Genomic DNA, 18,895 nt, shown 5'->3' on the forward strand with positions numbered 1-18,895 from the left:
ACACCACGACCAAGACAACTCTTATAAGGACAGACAACATTTAACTGGGGCTGGCTGGCGGGTTTCAGAGGTTCGGTTTGTTAACGTCATGGCAGGAAGCATGGCAGCATCCAGGCAGGCACGGTGCTGGAGAAGGAGCTGAGTTTCACGTCTGGATCTGATGGCAAACGGGAGAAGACTGCTGTCTTTCAGGCAGCGAGGAGGAGGGTCTCAACCCCCCCCCCCACAGTGTCACACTTCCTCCAAGACCACACCTACTCCAACAAGGCCACTCCCTGGGTTAAGCCTATTCAAACCACCATGTTCCCATCACGTCAATCCCAGGCTGTGATTTTAGTGACAAAATGCAACAGTACGGGCAGTAGAGCCACTTAGCCATCATCACACAAGGGCTAGGTTTCCCCATGCTCTGAAGAGGCTGGGCAGCAGTCTCATTGGGAAGACAGGGCAGAAACCAGTTGAACAGCTACTTCACTAGTCAGGACTGCCAGCACCTCACTCCAGCCCAAAGAGGCTTCTTGAATGCTGCTCACGTTGCCTAAAGGGCATCCATGTCTTTAGGTCACAGTGGTGCTAGGGTGTTAGGTGGTGTGGAAATACCTGGGCTCTGCCATGGGGGGGGGTGTCATGAGGTACAATTGTGATCAATTAGGATTCCTTGAGAATACAGAAGTGTTACCTAAGACATTGAGCTGGAAAGGCCCAGAGCAATTCTCGGTTTCAGTTGTACATGAGCAATAACTTCAAAACTGGAGCTTTCAAAACTGCCCGTGTCTAGAATGGGTCACAGCCAATTGTCTTCACGGCTTCCCAGGTGAGCCCATGTGTCATCAGGATTGAGAACTAGGGTCATGCAGAATGTGAGAAGGGTAGGGGGAGCATTGAGCAGGAATGGAGGCAGCCATGAGTTTGGCTTGCTCCCCCCCCCCCCCAGAGTCAAGGACAACTAGAGTCAAGCTCTGCCAGAACCAGCCCTGGAGTGAAGGCTCCTGCACTCTGATTGGTTGTTCACTGGCTCTGTGAATGGGTTTCAGCCTGCTCCGCTTCTGTTTCAGCATCCGCTATGAAAGGGAGCTCCTGGAAGAGGCAGGCAGGCCTGTTACCAGAGAAGGACCCTTCAGTCAGCCCTGCAGCGTCTCTGGTCAGTCTCTTCTGTGACTAAGAAACTGAGCCTTCTCCTAGAGGGGTTTAGGAGTGCTCCCTCTTTCCTTAAAGCCTTGGAGGGCCCCTTAGAACCTTTATGATGGGATTGGCCCAGGGAGGAGGAGCATTATTACCAGACTGTGGAAGGCTCCAGGCGAGAGGCTAAATGGAATGGGTGATGGGTGGGGAAAGCTTGTTCACTCTAACAAGCTTTGTGCAGGCCTATACCGCCTTCTGTGTAGCCTAGCCTGGAGTTCCCCTTCACTGGGCCCCTGGAAGGACAACTCCTGCGCAATTAACTCTTGGGTTGTGGAGTCCTCGGCAGGTGGTCATGCAGTCTCCCCGTGGGTCTGGAATCACTGTGTGACAGTAGCATCCCCAAGATTCCTGGAGTTCAGTAGCAATGAGGGCACTTCCTTGCTCCCCAACACTCTTAAAGATTCATGCCCATGTCCTTGTTGAAGAAGAGCTTGCTGGTGAGTCTAGCCCTCAGCCTCTCCCAAACCACAAGGACAAAGTGCTGGGCAGGGAGAGCTGATCCAGTTCTGTCCGGCCTGGGGTTGTTTAGGTTTCAACTCTCGTTGTCTACCTCCTAACTACCTACTGTAGCTGCCCAAGCAAGGCTCTAATGACTCGGCCCATCAGGGGTCAGCAACCCCACTGACCTTGTCTTATGTTGCCCACAGGAGTTAACAGCAGATCCCATGTGGACAAACTGGAAAGACAGATGTCCCAAAGAAGAATGCCCAAAGGCCAGGTGCCTCCTTCCCCATGCCAGGTAACAGAGGCAAAGGCCTAGGAGGCAGTGCCATATAGACCCCACGCGGCCTGGCAGGGGAAGGGCCCTGTAGGTAGCAGTCCATCCATAACAGAAGCGTCTTGTGTTCCTGCATCTTCCCCCATCTGTGGATCCTGGTGGAGGCTTTGTTGGATGGGCTATGGGCTCCAGTATATCTGGGGGCTCCAGTGTATCTGTTGGTTCTAGCATATCTGTTTTGGGGGGTATCTTTGCTTCTCTGTGTTTGAGACAGCTCTCCCAGGAAAAGCATCCTGTGCACGAAGAGGGGAAGGGCCCCAGGTCATGGTCTACGGAAACATCTGACAGTGGGAGCTTTGAGGAGCGTGTTCCCAGGAATTCGGCTCACAAGTGCACAGCCCCAGCTACCACCATGCTGATCCAGGAGGTGAGGTGGTGCTGGAACAGAACGCAGACCACACTGAGGGGTGGCCTTGTAATGGGGAGAAAGTAGGACCAACGGTGGGGAGGCGTAGGTTGGCAGAAGGTAATTTGCCCGGAAGACCCACCCAAGCATCCTCTTCCCGCTGCAGGCTCTGGTTCGAGGAGGACTAGACTCCTTAGCAGCAGATGCTAACTTCGTCATGGCAACAGGCCAGGCCCTGGCAGATGCCTGCCAGATGGAACCAGAGGAAGTCGAGGTGGCAGCAACAGAGCTACTGAAGCGAGAATCCCCAAAGGGCGGGGCCATGCCCAGGGAGCCTTGAGCCCAAAGTCCTCCCTGGGCAGCCTGAACCAGCAGTGGGGGCTCCCAAAAAGACCCTTATTGCTTCCAGGTGTGAGGCCTATACAGAATGACACAAGCTTAGAACTGCCATGACCAAAAGTCAGAAAGCGAGGGAGTGGAGAAAGGTTAGCGCAGCCTAGCAGCCTCCCCTCCCTCCTCAGTAGCCAGCTGCATGGACTGAGTAGCCGTGGTCAGGAACCACCTCAACCAGGCAGGGGGCCATGGATGGGCAGGATCGACCCTTCTCCTTACCAGCAAGAAGCAGGACTTGGCAGGGCCTCTGTGGTCACTCACAAAGGCCTGATCGGTGCCAGGGTCTGTCTGTCATAAAGTCACTCCATCCAACCAGCTTGACATTAAAGTCTCCAGGCCTGACTTTGGCACCTGGCTTCTGCTTGTCTGTTTTATTCTATTGTTTTAGAAGGTCTGAGACTCCCTCTACCCCCTTTCTCAGAGCACCTGGGCCTTGCAGAAGAGTACCAGGCCATCTTCACTTCCCCTCTGATGGCATTAGAAACAATGCCACACCCTGCTTACACAGGGGCCAACCTGTTTTGAAGCTGTGACCCTGTGACTTTGGCCAGAGTCCACTGCCAACACCAACAGCAGCCTCAGTGGCTGTAGTTTATGGCTATGTGTTCCCAAGGCTCCTCTCCTACCTAACAATGACCACCAGCTGCTGTCTCCAGCCAAGGGCCTCGTGGGCACCCCTTGTGTTTACAAAGCACTTCCACACGAAAGCCACTCACTTCTCACCATAGACGTGTTCAAGATGAGGAAACAGGGGTAGCGGGAGATGACAAGACATACCTGTAATGTATAGCTAACGAGAGGCAAAGCTGGGTCTGCCTTGCCCTCCCTTTTCCCCTTCACAGGGCACTCTTTCCTTCTGCCCATCCTTCCATTAAATATGGGCCAAGTCCCTGCTCCATGGCCGTTGCTGTGGTAACAAGGCTGCCCTGCCATGCAGCCTCCTGGCAAACCCTACAATGGGCTTCTGAGCTTCTGGGGCCTGCCCCAGGATGTACATAGCACAGGTCAGAGGTGACACTTGGTGACTTATACATCCAGGCCCCAGCCCTAGTTAGGCCCCAGAGCTTCCTGGTACCCTATCAGTGAAGCAGTTACACACACACACATACACACACACACACACACACACATACACACACACACACATGCACACACATACACATCACACACACATACACACACATACACATGTACACACATACATATACACACCATACACACACACATGCACACATACATATGCACACACATTCATATACACACCATACACACACACATGCACACATACACACACACATACACATGCACAACATACACACACACATGCACACATACACACACACATACACATGCACACACACACATGCACACACATGCACACACACACACACACACACACACACACACACACACACACCACCATGTGCCCTTTTCATTCTGGTGCCCTGTCAGTGAAACAGTTTCAACTCCTCCCCTTCCCACAAACCTCAGCACGAAGAGCTTGCCTTGTCCACCTCACTGATGAACAGAAGTCCCTGGAAGGCCCTTCCTCTCAACTCTTCTAATCATACTGACCTACCCTCCCCACACCCACCTCCTTCCTTCTTGACCTACTGAAAGCTGAGTCTTTGCTCCAGGCATTTCCTACTCCAGCCATTCCACCCTCTCCCTGTCTCTGCACTGGGTCTCTTTGTGTCATCTTCTAAGTCATCTCAAAGCTACCAGACACCACCTTCACATGGGTGAAGCTCCGGCTCACCTCTGAACTCTGGTATGCCTCTCTAGAATCTTCCTGAGTCTCTAGCCATCCTTCAAACCTCTTTTGATGTCATGTCCCAGGACATGGCCAAGCTGTTTAGAACCTGGCCCCCGGACACACACGCCCGCAAACATAGAAATCCCCAAACATCTTTCCCATCCCAAAAGGCACAACAGCATTGATACGATGCATCTTACCCCAGCCAGAGGCTAAGTTCCCTGAAAGCTGGAGTTGTGCCTGCCTTGTTCACAGCTGCCCCTCTAGGGCCTAGCTCCCTAGTGGCCCAGACACTGCTTGTTAAACAATGTTAGAACCAGCTAAGAAGCATAAAGCCTTCCTGCTCAGTGTTACCAGCTCAGCAGGTCACCTTGGCTATCCCGGTAGGCCAGGAGCAGGTGACAGGAAAACTCTCTGCCCCAGCACCCCTGGTGGCTCACCCCTTTAGTCCCAGCACTCCAAAGGGCTACATAGTGAGATTCTGTCTCAAATAAAACAAACAAATAAAAAAAAACCCCACAAACACAAAACCCTTCTGTCTCCAAATGTGCCAGGTAGGATTCTGCACTGCGGTCTCAGGGACGGAGGGAGCACCAAACACGCCCACAATGTCTCCCATTCACCTGACTCATGGCTAGTGAGGTAACAGCAACCTATATAAAAGCATTTCCTTTGCTATAAAGTACTATCCAGGGGCGCCGTGCTTTGATGAAGCAGCTGAGTATCTTGCAGGGCATTTAGTATGTACAGAACGCTAACTATATAACAAATCTTGTTTCAATGGTTTCAATTACATATTAATGCAACTGTCCCTCTTAGCAATCAAAGAAGAGGCACCATTCTCTTTATTTTGCAACTGTGACACAGAGGTCTCTTACCTAAGTCTGTGCACCTAACAAGAGCCCCAGAGGGGAGCTGAAATGAGGCAGTTTGGCCCTGCACTCCATATTCTTTTTTTTAAGAATATATATATATATATAAATATAAATATATATATATATATATATATATATATATATATATATATATATATATATATATATATACTGTAGCTGTCTTCAGACACACCAGAAGAGGGCATCAGATCTCATTACAGAAAGTTGTGAGTCACCATGTGGTGCTGGGATTTGAACTCAGGACCTCTGGAAGAGCAGTCAGTGCTCATAACCATTGAGCCATCCCTCCAGCCCCACATTCCACCATTCTTAACAGATACACTATTTGTCAGGTCTATGCTATCCCCCTCTTATCCTGACTGACAGATACAGATGTACAACATGGGCCCTGAGAAACTAAGTCTTCATCCCTTTGAAAAGTTCAAGCAATTTCCTATGCGAGATACACAATGTTCTAATTCATCATGTGCAAAATCCCATCCTCTACCCGACTTCTGCTTACCTAATGAGTGGTTTCCATCAGGGTCTGCTCAAATAAAGCCAGGGAGAAAAGGATGGCGGAGGAGGAACGGAACTGAGGGGCGAGCAGGTTTCAGATGAAGCAGATGTCCCCTCAGGAGGACCACCTAACAGAGCCCAAGTACCATAGGGGCAGGTGGGAGGCACCAATGCTCCTGACAGTTCCATGCAGATTTGGAAGCCAGCTGCTGGGTGGGGACTGTGCCAAAGGGACAGGAGTGCCTTTCGCAAAAGGGGTGGGCACAAAATGCACACAAAGACTGCAGAGATGAGGGGAGCCTCTCCCATCTGGAAGGTGCAAAGCTCAGAGCCTCCATGGAAAAGCCAGGAAAAGTACACTCAAATGCCCTCCCATCAAAGTCAAAAGAACCCTCAGCTCTGGCTCTGAGGCTTCCCAGGTCCCGCTCTGAATAGGGCTGCCCTTTTTTTATGTATTGTGATGCTAGCGATTGAATCCAGGGCCCTGTACATGCTAAGAACGTGTTCTACCACTGAATCACTTTCTTTCTGTAAAGGAGAGAAATGGCCACACTGCTGTTTGTTGTAAGAGCAGCCTTAGGGACTGAATCTGATTCCCTGACTGCTTGGCCACATGAGGGTCAGGGACTTCACATTGCTCTGTAAGTCCATTTCTACTCAACCTTAGGGTACAGATGTAATTATATAAGGGGTCACATCCTAGTTAGGGTTTGCGTTGCAAAAGCAACTTGGGGAGGAAAGGGTTTATTTGGCTTCTACTTCCAAATGTAGGAGATGCTGGCTCCCAGAGCTGACCTTGACTCTCCACCTGGGGTCTTACAGAGACTGGCCCCTGCTCTTCCCAGCCTTGGGGCTGCTAGCTCAAGAATCCTGGGTTCCTTCACCCCGTGCTTTTGTTCCTGGCCTTTCCTTTGAAGCTGTTTACACCTGTTCTGACCACCCAGAATTACCTGGATGCCGGCTCTCCGAGATGGACGTCCTGTGCAAAGCATTCTGATTGTTTTGATTTGATTTGATTTTTGAGACAAGGTCTAGCTATGCCTCACTTCCCAGTTTTCAAACCCATAACTTCCTTTCCCTCAGTCTCCATTGCAGGATTGCAGGGATGACCCTCTCGAAGTCTCTTCTATGTGGGAAGAAGGCAAAGATTCATTCAGACTGATGACATATGATTTGATGGTAGCCACGCCCTGCCCCCATCACCCACCTCTAGCACAAGGGAGCCACATCAATTAGCTCAGGAGTACGGAGCTGTAACACAGGGCATGGGCTTCTTCCTCTGGGCCTTTTCTTTTTTTTTTTTTTTTTTGTTTTGTTTTTATTTATTTATTTATTTATTTATTTATTTATTGGGTTTTTTTTGTTGTTGTTTTTTAAGACAAAAAAAAAAAAGCCCTGGCTGTCTTCAAACTGACCCTATAGTCCAGGCTGGCCTTGAACTCAGAGTCACTCCTGCCTCTGCCTCCCAAGTGTTGGGATTAAAGGCATGTACCACTGCCACTGGCCCTCTGGGCTTCTTCTAATTTTGGTTATGACTCTTTGCTCCACCCAGTCTGAGACTTCTTTTTGGGTCCTCCAAGTTACTTTGGAGATTACAGCGAGGAGAAAAAAAGGTCTTTTCAGGCTTCTCCGCCTCCTCCCTTGGCCTTCCTCACACGGATTCCGCTTAAGGCAATGTGTTCTTTCTGTCTACTGCTTCGTTTCAGAAAACATGGAGCTTAGAAAGGATACAGGCAAACTTTTTAAGAGTGATGTCACTTCAGGCCAACTCGACTGTCAGAGTCAAAAGGGCCCTTGAACTATTCCTAGCATGGGCCACATGGGCCATGAGGTCCAGCACACACTACTTGGGGTATCTACCACTGTCCAGTAAAATCCTCAGAGAGGCTGGGATTCTGGAGATCTTTCGCCATCAAGGTTAGCCTAGAACGTAAAGTGTTAAGAGCTTCTTTGCTGGAAATTTGCTGGGTAGGACCTGGCTCAGGCAAATGTCTCCCAGAGCTGAGGAAATGATGCATCCAGGGAGACTGAAAATCAATAACTCAAGGACAGGAGTAGCCTTTGTGAACTTCATCAGAGGGGAAAGTGCTGTCAACAGAGGGGGGGCTTGCTCCTCCTGGGGCCTTCGTGACCTCCCTCCTCCCCTTCTTTTTCCTCTTCCCTCTCCTGGCTTGCCCTGACTGACTTCCTCTTGATGCTCCTCTCGGGAGTCCTCTCCTGTACTATGCCACATTCTCCGTCTGTGTTTCCTAATTCCTTGTCACAGGCTCCCTTTGAGCCCCTATACCATGTGGTGCAGGGGAAAGAGTTCCTCAGGGGTTGAGACCTGCTGTCCTCTGTCTCTGTGACTCTAGGTAAGTCATCCAATAGGCACCTCTGTGCAAAGGGGGAAGCTGAAGTAAGCTACCTTTTAAAAATAGCTCCATCAGGCTGGAGAGATGGCTTCGTTGGTAAAGTGCTTACATAGGCATGAGGATTTGAGTTTAGAGCCCAGCACCCATGTATGGCGCAGTGTTTAATCCTGGGGTGGGAAGGAAAGGGGGATGGTGCACACAGGTGGGTCCCTGTGGCTCACTGGCCAACAACCTGGCCGAATAGGTGACCTTAGTTCAGGGAGAGACCCTGAGAGCAATTAAGGAAGATACCAGATGATGACCTTTGGCCTCCACACACAAAGCAGCATTGTTGAGGTAAAATTAACAGTAAATTGCAGAACTGCACATACCCAACACATACAATGGTTTGCTTTGCCTTGAGAAACGCAAGTGCCTGTCAGGCCATCTTTGCCTGACGTATATACTGATGACCAGGAAGACTTCCTCTGTGCCCCTTTGCAGCCCTTCCTGACCTCTTCAGGCCCCCTACCACTCTTACACCCCTCCTTTTGCCAGGCAACCACTGATCTGTTTTCTGACACTTTAGGGTCACTCTACTTTTCTAGGCTGCTCCTATCAGTGGGGTTAGACAGCATGTGCTGTTTGGTCTGCTTCTACCACTGAGTACAGCTGAGATTCATCTAGTCTGCATCACTAATGTACCCAGAGCGCATCCCTTTTCCTTGCTGTATAGGATTCCATTGTGAGTAGTCGTACCCATTCCTGTCTCCGTACCCATTCCCGGCAGTGAGCATCTGGGCCTATAGCCAAAGCCGTTGTCATCACTCCCATACACACCCAAACCAGGCAACTTCCTAGGGTGCTCCGCTCACTTTCCTAGCCCATCGGCTGAGATTTTGGGCTAGTTAGAGGTGGACGGAAGAAAAGAGAAGTCTTTCATCATCTGTGGGCAAATCCACAGTCTCTCCATTCACGGCAGTTCAACACAAGATGAAGTCACCGTCTGCTTGCTTGGGTTTGAATCCTGCTCTGTGAGCTGTAGCATGACCTTACCAGTTTGTTTTGTGGAGATGATGTTTCCTCCTTCCCAGAGCAGCGAGCATTGCACTACAGCATGAAGCTCAAACATTTACCACACGCTCAGCACAACATTCGGGAAGAGTGACCGTTAATATCTTGCTTGTGCCTCTGAAGTCTCTTTATGCTCTAGAATGGGTTAGTCCTGTGACATCTGAGCAGCCACCATAACCCTTTTCTGTGGCTCCGTTTCACTGAGGAGTAACTAAGTCCCAAGGGAATGAGTGACCTGAACAGGGCCAATCTTTGAGCTAGAGACAAATGCAGTTGTATCCTGAGATCCAACCTGGGAATAGTTCCTACTGAGATGACAGGCTGAGGCAGAGGAAGGCCCTTAGTGTTTTCCAGTGACATCACGGTGGTTCCTAGAGACTCCATGGTTGCAGAACAGCACGGCCAGTTTAACTATGGGACCCCCGGGGGTATTTCTTTAGTCACCACAATCCAGGGAGCAAGTAATTTAGGAAAATCTTAGTCAAATAGGGATGCCTACAGAGAGAGGGCGAAAGACTTTTGTTTTCTTCCATCTACCTCTAAGTAGGCTCAACATCCAAAAGGGGCTTCCACCTGTTTGCAGGCTAGGGGCCTGGAAATCACTTTACAGATGGGAGAGCTCCAGACTCTGGGTCTGCTTTTACTAACCGTATCAGAGTAAGTTAGGCTATGCCGGGACCACACGCAGCCTGCAAATTCAGCAACTGATCACTTCTGGGGTTGGGGATTTAGCTCAGTGGTAGAGCGCTTGCCTAGCAAGGGCAAGGCCCTGGGTTCGGTCCCCAGCTCTGGAAAAAAAAATAAATAAAAAAGTTTACTTCTCATGTATGGTCCGTGAACAGCACAGGTGTGCCAACAGCAGTGGCTCCTAGAGCGTCACTTTTTATTGGTTAAAGTCACATGACCACTCACTATCAGAGAAGTAAGGACATGTAGGCCTGCCCTGTGCTGGAAGTCAGAGTACGGGAAATACACAAACAGGACTAATGACTACTACCCTAGCCAATTGACCTTTGAACCCACTTCCCCTTTTGAAAAACAGGCATGATAGTTGTATACCTCAGAGATGACTGTGAGGGTTGGATGAGAACTGTGTAACAGTGACAGGGTGAGAACTCTCCCTTTTCAGGGGGCCAGCCCCTGGGGAGGCAGCCCAGATTACCTGTGTAGGGAAGGGTGGATAAGGCTAAGGCTTCTTCCTGGAAAGCACTGTGGCTCCCAAGGTGCTGCCATGTCATCAGCAGAGGGTAGATAAGTTCCTGCAGATCTGCCTATCCACCCAGCACACCTCACACTTACTGGTTACATCACGGACCTAGGCCTCCATGCATACAGGGCAAGCCTTCTACCATTGAACTCCACCCCAGCCCAACACTAACGACACCTCATCCTCACAGCCTGTCCCCTCTCAGCCTTGTTCTTGCTCCCTCCTGAGAGTCCCTCTCCATCCTGGTTTTCACTTTTGATAGACCCACCCCTCTGTCCAGACAGAGGTGGGGGGTCTGTTGGAGAAAAGATGGAGGACCTGCCCACAATGTGAAAGACTGACATCTATTTTGAGGCGAGTGCTGGGTGGGATTCTCGACGCCGGTCCGCTCATTGCCACTCCACAACGGTCCCGAGATGAGGACGTGATCCCTCTCCTTTTGAGATGTGGGAGCTGAGGCTGGGCATGGTTACATCACCGGCTCGGGGTTACACAGCTCATCAAGTGGATGTGAGCTCTGGACGGGAGCCCAGACCTCCGTGACTCAGAAGATCACAACTCAGCCTCTGGGCTGTCTTTCGTTATTTCACTCAGACCAAAGTTTTGTCAGGACTGTAAACTCACGACAGCCTGATTTCAGATGTTTAGCCTTGGGGTCCTTACCGTGCTGTCAGGGGACAGCAACCAAACTTGCAGGCTTGCAGCTCAGCCCCTGCGTTACCGTCCTATGCGACTTTGTGTCTCTCTACCTGTCTGGACCTCTGTTTCTTCATCTGAAAACATGATGGCTGGATGTGACCTGGGGGTTCTTTCTGAGCATAGATGTTGGCATGGAGACTGGTGACCACGGGAACTGCCACATCAATACTGTCTGTTAGCAGGCACAGCGAAGGAGATGGGTGGGTAGACTCACCGTGTTTAAGAATCACGTACAGTCAGGAGGGAGGCGGTGGTGCGTGCTTTTAGCCGCGGGATTCAGGAGGCAGAGGCAGGTAGATCTTTGAGTTCGACCCCAGCTGGTCTACAGAGTGACTTTCAGGGTAGTCAGGGTGGGACAGAGAAACCCCGTTTCGAAAAAGTAAAATCAATCAAACAAAAAGGAAGCATGTACAATGGAGTATGAACGTAACCCTGGTGCTCCAGAGGCTGAAGCAGGAGAATCATGACTTTCAATGCTAGCCTATGCTTCATGGGAAGGCATTGCTAGAGAGAGAGAGAGAGAGAGAGAGAGAGAGATGTTTGAGGTTACATAGAGCATTAATTAAATCCTAATTATTATTTGAAGCCAAAAATAGAGTTTGTTTTAAGAGTGATGGATGTTTGAAATCCATGGGCAGCTCTCTGCCTTCCTTGCTATTTATAACAGGCTCTGGTTTCCTCTGTGGCCGACTCTGTCTCCTTCTAAACACAGGAAGTGAGGCTCGGTTCACGTCTGCACTCAGATCTCCTGAGTCTGCAGCCCAGTGGATCTTTTCTGGGGTCCTGAGCTTCTTGTTGGTGGGAAGGACTGGGCCCTGCCTGTGGCTGGACATTGGAGTCTGGAGCTGGACATCTGCTAAAGGACAGCGTTCGAGGATAGGTTGAGTCCTGCTCCCACGGAACCAAGCACAGATGCTGGGATGTGGCTGGGGTTAGGACTCAAGCTCTTGAGCTCTCTGTCCACCACCACCATTCACACTAAGGCTTATTTAGATTTTACAGTGCTGTCCCTGAAGGAGGTGGGGACACATAAAGAAGATACAAGTTCAGACCTCCTCTGGGGACACTCTTGGTACCTATGGGGATCCCTTCCGTGTTTTTATTTGTTCCCATAGCACTGCTGTTAAAAAAGTGGAATGTGTCTAAGACAGCTCAGACCAGATGGCTGCCCTAAGTCACTGCTGGAGTATTTTAACTACGGGAGCGTGGGAGCTTCCTGATTTGGAGGGGGCTCCCCACACCTCCCCTAGGTTCCCATCTGCCCAGACGCCCACAGCTCCTGTCAGGAAAAATGATGGAGGACCCAAGATGCCTGGGGGAAGGAACTCAGCTCAGAATAGGAGTTGGGACTTATATTCTAGTCCAGTTAGGAGCTCACTCCCCCCCACCCCGCCCCGTGTGTGTGTGTGTGTGTGTGTGTGTGTGTGTGTGTGTCTGTGCGTCTGTGTGTCTGTGCGTCTGTACGTGCAGCGTTGAGGGTTGCATGCAGTAGCTGATCCTGAGAAACGTCAGGGTTCTGGAAGGAGAGCAGCTGAGAAGAGTTGGGAGCACAGGAAAGAAGCAGTTGTTGCTGATGCTGGATAGAGCTCAAAAGGGGGCAGAGATTGTCTTGTCTTTCTCTGAACTAATCTAAATCTCTCCAAATGGCAGCTTAAGCCTCTTTCTCACCTTGGATCCCCACATGACCTCAGCCCAGTTAGTCCCTCACTCCTGAACAGCAGAGCCTAGGAATCAGGGTCTGGACCTCAGCCACCCAGCTGCTGCTTGGTGGCCCAGAGGGAGCAGCTGGAGTGGCTGGGGCAACTGGAACCTTGAAATCCTAAAAGCTAGGAGCCTGGGTCCACAGCCCTGTGCCTCCTTGCTTAACCCAGCTGCACCCTGGCTGTCAGGGGATGCAGAGAGGAACGCTCTGGTGGCATTCCCCAGCAGTGGAACTCTGAGTCAGAAGGATCACCTACTGTTGGAAGTCTGAGCAGACCTATGGCAAACAGGAAACCAAAGTTAAGTACCAAAGAAGTCCAGGGATGGGAGGGAGGGGGGACATTTTTGGTAACAACACGTTATCATCCAGGAGAGCCAAACCTGTTGCTTGGGCGTCCTCAGGGAAAGCCAGTCCAGCTCCCTTCCCCACAGGCCCACCCTTAGAAGGGTTGGGAAGCCTAGAACCACATGCACGAGTCCAAATCCTCTGTGTGTTGCTTATGAGACTATTTCCCCACTCGCGAAATTGAAAAAAAAAAAGAACACTAGAACCTAGCTCAGAAGAAGGTCAGGAGGATAAACGATAGTATGACCACAAAGCACCTACTTGTGTAGGTGGTTCGTGAGCATTCCTTAGCTCCCCACGTCCTATTTTTGCTAGAAGACAGGGAGGGTTTCAATTCCTTAACATTGGCTCTTGCTCTAGGGGATGTGATTCGCTGGCTTCCAGTTTCAGATGCTAATATTAATACAATATGTAGGATCTCACCAGGACCCCTTACACACCACCACTACCACTCTGGGGACCGAGGCTCTCCTCTTGTTTGCCATTAAGGTAGAAGGAATGAACCCACCTAACTTTCAGATTTCCCCTTAAAATTATTCCAAACAGGGATCTGGGCTCCTGAGTGGAGCAGTCACAGACCGGGTTGGGGACTGATGGGGCTAGGAAGTGGATCTTCAAGACCCTAACCTACGCCCTTGCTAAAATGTCTCACAGGGTTTCATCATCTGAGGCTGATGCAAGAAGCTTGGAGTCAGACTCCCCTGCCTCCCCTCCCCCAGAGGTCTCCATCCACATCTTGCACTGCAGCTGGGTCCTCCTCTTGGGCCTTTTCCAGAGGAAGGAGCTGGGTGAAGCCTGTGAAGGGAGGGCAGCTGGTGAGGGGGCCCTGTGAATGGCCCTAATGTTGGGAATTGGGGGGCAGGGAGAAGAGTGGGGCTCAGGGGGAGGGCGGTGAACTAGAAAGGGAATCGGTCGTCTCCTTTCTCAGGGCCCTGTGTTGAAGTCTCCTGGGCTAATCCTTTATATACATTTGTGATGGCAGTGGCTGGCCTTCTCCTTCCTTTCCCACCTACTGTGCCTTCTAGCCTCTCCCAGGTATCTGGAGTTAAGAGCCCCTTTGTTCCTACTACTTCCCAGGCAGATCTGGCCTCCCACACTGACCCTCTGCCCCAACTGTCACAAAGAGTGTGAACCAGGCCCTGTGGGGTCATAAAAGTTAGTGGGACCCTAATCTAGTAAGGAAACCTGAAGTGGCCAGCCATCAAAGCAAGATATGAGCTTAAAGATGTTGCAGGGTGGAGGTGGGGAAATTTACTCAGACATTAACAAGAATCCCCTTCGATAAAGGTTGGCGGATTTACCGAAATAAAGGCAGAAGGGACACTACGCTGCCCTTTCACATTGCAAATTGCTAATCTCTGTGGGATGCTTTGAGGTGCAGCACACTGCCTAGAGACCAGGTTCTTACCCATGTCTAGCCACAGATTCGCTATATGACCTTGGGGTGTTCCTCTTTGAGTCCCGTTCCTCATTTAGGAAACGAAGGTCCCACTGAGGCTGAGGTACCATGACTTCGAGGGCCGTGGTTCCCGAATGGCCAACTTCCCAGGGACGAGTCCATCATGCCACTCCCGCTTTCACCCCCACAACCCTCCAATCCTACCCCGCCCCTCCCAGCAACCCTATGGACGCGAGCCAAGAGGTCTCTTTAAAGGCTCAAGTCCCGCCTCTGCTGCTCGTTGGGGCCTTCTATTGGTGGCTCCGGGGAGGGGCGGGGCCCTGCGCGGCTCTGAGGGGCTGGGGGTGGGTCCTGAGACGGCTCGGCCCCCGCCCCCTTTGTTCGCGCTGCGGCGGGAGGTGGCGGTCCGGGTGGGAGGTGTGTGCGCGCGCGTGTGCCGCGCTGTAGGGAGCTGCGGGTCTCACTGCCCGCTGTCAACGAGCTCAACACCTCCGCGCGATGGCTGGAGAAGAAGTATGGGACCAGCCCTGTGGGGCTGGCCGCGGGTGAGCCCCTCTGCTGCCTCCTGCGAGCATGTCACCTCCAGCCTGCGAGGTCGCTTTCTCTAGCAGTGTCCGCGCCACCGCCTTCTGCTGCCGCAGCCGCTGCCTAAAGCAGTGGCCCCCGGACCCCCGCCCCTGATCCGCGCCCAGACCCTGGTGCCAGAGGACCATGGCTGGTCAGGGCGACTGCTGCGTCAAAGTGGCCGTCAGGTAAGAGTGGATGGCGGGGAAGGGGCGTGCGAGGAGGGGTTCGAGCTTTGTCTCGCGTGTTCTCGGGGCGGGGGGCGCGGGCACCGCTCGAGCTGGAGCCTGCAGTCCAGGAGGAGGGGCCGACGCGCGCTGGCCCGGCTGCCGCAGGGGAGCGGCGGCCCTGCGGACTGATGGAAGGTGGCTTTGTTTGGGTGATAATTTCTGGCCCCTCTTGGGAGCACTTAATGATCAGAAAATCGAATAAACAAGGAAATCCGGTATTTCACACCCAGCTTTGGCCCAGGCGGAGCGTCTGTGTGTTTCCTCTTGTCCTCCCCATGAGGTTGCTGTCTCATTCTGGGGTATAGGAGGGAATCCCCCCTCCCCCCATCTACCCCAGTTAGCTAGTTCAATGCTCTTGATCCAGCTCACCATCCTGGGAGCGGATACAACAGACAAAGATCGGTTGTGGGACCCATGAAAGGGTTGGAATGGTGCCTTGGCTTTCCACAGGATGCCAATGGCTTTTGGAGAAAGCCCTGCTGGTCCTGCCCCAAGAGGAGATGGAGCTGGGGAGGAAGAAAAAGGTATATCTGAGGGACTAATCCAGAAAGGATGAAAGGGGGTGACAGGACCCTAATGCTACATTCACAGGCACAGAGATGAAACTGAGCAAGGGGGAAAGGCCCCTAGATTTATCTGGAGTCCCATTCCCAATATCTGTAGGTACTAGAAGGCAGACATTAAGAGGAAAGAGGATGTGACTGAGTGGGTTCTTTTTCTAGGGACACACAGGTGCAGGGACAAGAAAAGCTACAAAGTTGAACTATCTGTTCTTTGTGGTGGGTGAGGATGCCTTCCACCAGCTCTCCTGGTTTCATTTTGTGGTCTTTAAAGAAGAACATACTGGGAGAGAACCAATGTAGGAGCTGGTCACCAACTCAGGGATGCACAGAGGGGCATACATCTCTGTTCCAGTCTTGTAGAGTGGGGGAGGGGAAGAGTCAAAGCCTAGGGTGGGTCCAAATCCCCTGGGTCAGAGATGACCCAGATTCCAGGGATCCTGGGAAGTGGCTTCTAGACAAGATGAGGGAAATCGATGGAATAGGTTCTCTCTTCCTACCTGAGAGCAGATGACCGCTGGTCCCTCCACCTGACCAACTCTGTGCAACCCAGAGAGAAGGCACAGAGGCTTGGCATATAGCTCAGGAGCTGAGGGAGGGAGGTTGAGGGCCGCCGGTTGAGCAGCTCCTACAGCACTCAGAGCATCACTTGTGCACACTCTTCCTGGCCCGAGACAAAGAGGAGCCCTGCAGGTGCCTGGTGGGCTGGTGGGGCGGAGCCAGGCTGCTACTGAGGCTGACATTGCAGCAGGAACCCTTGGAGGTCGAGGGGAGCGCCTGGTCCGGGTGGGAGTGAGACGTGGCAATATGGCATCTATGGTAATGGGGAGAGGGGAGCCACCTACCATAAAAAGAAAATGGAAGCCCAACCCCCCAACAAGTGTGAACCAGGACTGACCGGGCAGGAGGAGATGGGGTACCCCTATCCTTGGGGGCGTTCCTTTAGACTCCATTTTACGGGAGAGAGCCAAACAAAGGTCTTCCCCCATTGATTCAGACTCCCCAATCTGGGCCTGGTAAAACATTGGGGTTCCCACTTCAAGAGCCTAGTGCATGGTCACCTGTGTAAGAGTAAGGGAAAAGCTAGTGTTTCCTTCCCACAACCGTTAGGACGTTTCTGGGACCTTTACCACAGAGAAGGGATGGTGGTGGTTGCGTTCTGCACCCAGGGTTTTGGGATGCTCTTTCCAACTGGAGTCAGCTGTGTATGTGGAGTTGTGTGGAAATTGAACCTCTGAAGATCTTGCCTTTCCAAGGGCTCCAAGAAGGTGAGAGCCCCTCCCACTCATCCCGTCTGGCTCTAGCCAGCCCGGCACACGCCAGACCTCAATGGGCAGCCGGCCGTGCAGGCAGACAATGCCTGGACAGAGCCCAGGTTCTAATCAGAGAGCTGAGGGTGGGACGGGGCTGGAAGGAGCAGATGGTGCCAGTGATGTGCTTTAGGGGGGGGATTCTCCTGGGTTTAGGGTCTCTTTCCATGTCTCACCTCCAGTGTCACCACCTGTGTCACGGAAGGGATTGGGTTTGAGGCTGCAGCCATGGCACACTTATGAGCGGCATGATTTGGGATTACCCACGACTGTGAGTTTCCTAGCTGCTGACAAAGAGAGCTGTCTTCCTGACTTCCTGGAAGTCCTCTCTGAATTCCCATGACAGTCACTTATGGTGAAGCCCTGAGGTCTGGCCCTATGAACACAGAGTGAGACAGAGCTGATCAGGGGTATGTGGGGGAGGGGGAGGAAGGCGGCCTGGGATGTCAGAAAAGGGACCCCAGGGCTCTAGGTTTACAACCCAGACTCTCTGTGTACCAAGTGCTGCTTGGAGGCCTGAACTCCTAGAGTCAGAAAGAGGGAACTTTCAGGATGTGGGGGAGAGGGCCAGGTGTGACCAGGCCCCCAAATCCTCACACTGTGGTTTCCCCCTGCTAGGTAGAGTCAGACCCATCTGTGCCTGAACCCAGGCCAGTCAACCTCACACTAGAGATTCCCAACTGGTCTCTCCCGCCTGCCTGGGATCCTTTTATCCATTAATCCTTGTACTCTGAAGGCTGGACTGGCCTTTACCAGGGGTAGGGGAGAAGGGTGTGTAGCCAAGTCAGAGAGGGAGAAGGCGGGGCTGTGCCCACCCATGCTGCAGAAACAGAGGCCTGGCAAAAGGGGGGCATAAGTGGGGAGGAGTCGCCAAGAAACCTAAGTTGGCAAAGTTGAAATTGGGGAAGTTAGGCTACATGATGAGTTTATTTAAGACCCTTTTAATACCCCCCCCCCAGCCTCACCACAAAGAGAGAGTCCTTGGTGTAGCCCCTTCCCTTATCTCTGCCTGACTTTGCTCAGCTTCCTCTAGTGTGATGGGGAGGGGGAGGTGCCTTGGCCAGCCCCACGCCAGCCAGGGACCCAGGGGACAGTGGCAGATTCCACCCCTGCCCTCTCTTAGCTGGGACATCTCACTTCAGTTACTTCCCAAGCATTCGGCTTCCCTGGAATCCTGCTCAGTGACTGCCTCCATTTTTTAATTAAGATTTTGTCATGACGGAAGGGGGGTAAAGACAGAAGAAACTGTGGAGTGGCTACGTGGGGGTGCCTTCAGGGTCCCAAAACAGCAGCTATCCACTACCAGCTGTGCCCTGTGCTGTCTGATTTATAGCTCTGGGAAACTGAGCCCTCTACGGGCTGTGCAGAGACTTGAGATCTTGCTAGTGGCCTCCTGTTGAAGAAACAGGGCTTATATCCTCACAAGGAAGTAGAGTGTTGAAACCACAGGCCCCGGAAATTGGCCCCCTCCACTACCCAGCCAGCCTGTTTGATTGGATCTTAGCTTTTGAAAACAACAGAGCAGAGGTAGGGTGGGGCTGGGGCCAGGGAAGCAGCAGAGGTGACACAAGGTTGATAACCTCATTATAGCTCTAGGGACAAAGGGCAGGGCTGAGCCCACGT

General features: G+C 52.0%; 2 protein-coding genes and 1 long non-coding RNA gene across 11 annotated transcripts in view; 2 read left to right on the forward strand and 1 right to left on the reverse strand.

Moving 5' to 3' along the window:
• Cacna1s (calcium voltage-gated channel subunit alpha1 S) overlaps positions 1-3,049 on the forward strand; it is a 70,236-nt gene extending 67,187 nt beyond the window's left edge. Inside the window, 4 exon segments of the mRNA NM_053873.1 lie at positions 1,056-1,141; positions 1,830-1,921; positions 2,175-2,327; positions 2,473-3,049. Coding sequence (NP_446325.1) covers positions 1,056-1,141; positions 1,830-1,921; positions 2,175-2,327; positions 2,473-2,646 — 505 coding nt within the window. The 3' untranslated portion in view covers positions 2,647-3,049.
• LOC134481564 (uncharacterized) lies at positions 22-14,847 on the reverse strand. Of its 2 annotated transcripts, none has more exons than XR_010057214.1 (2): positions 14,618-14,847; positions 22-157 (listed from the first exon to the last, which is right to left on the reverse strand). It is a non-coding gene; the product is annotated as an uncharacterized LOC134481564 (long non-coding RNA). The 2 variants fall into 2 exon arrangements; XR_010057215.1 differs by lacking the exon at positions 14,618-14,847 and adding an exon at positions 6,800-14,611.
• Positions 14,848-14,987: 140 nt separating this feature from the next.
• Kif21b (kinesin family member 21B) overlaps positions 14,988-18,895 on the forward strand; it is a 49,981-nt gene continuing 46,073 nt past the window's right edge. For 7 of the 8 annotated variants that reach the window (XM_006249856.5, XM_006249857.5, XM_063272196.1 and 4 more), the window contains exon 1: positions 14,993-15,360. In XM_006249856.5, coding sequence (XP_006249918.1) covers positions 15,320-15,360 — 41 coding nt within the window. In that variant the 5' untranslated portion in view covers positions 14,993-15,319. Of the gene's footprint in view, positions 15,361-18,895 lie in introns of all 8 variants that reach the window. The other variant, NM_001415800.1, reaches the window with a different exon arrangement.

This window comes from Rattus norvegicus, chromosome 13, assembly GCF_036323735.1.
Source record: "Rattus norvegicus strain BN/NHsdMcwi chromosome 13, GRCr8, whole genome shotgun sequence".
NCBI classification, from domain to species: domain Eukaryota; kingdom Metazoa; phylum Chordata; class Mammalia; order Rodentia; family Muridae; genus Rattus; species Rattus norvegicus.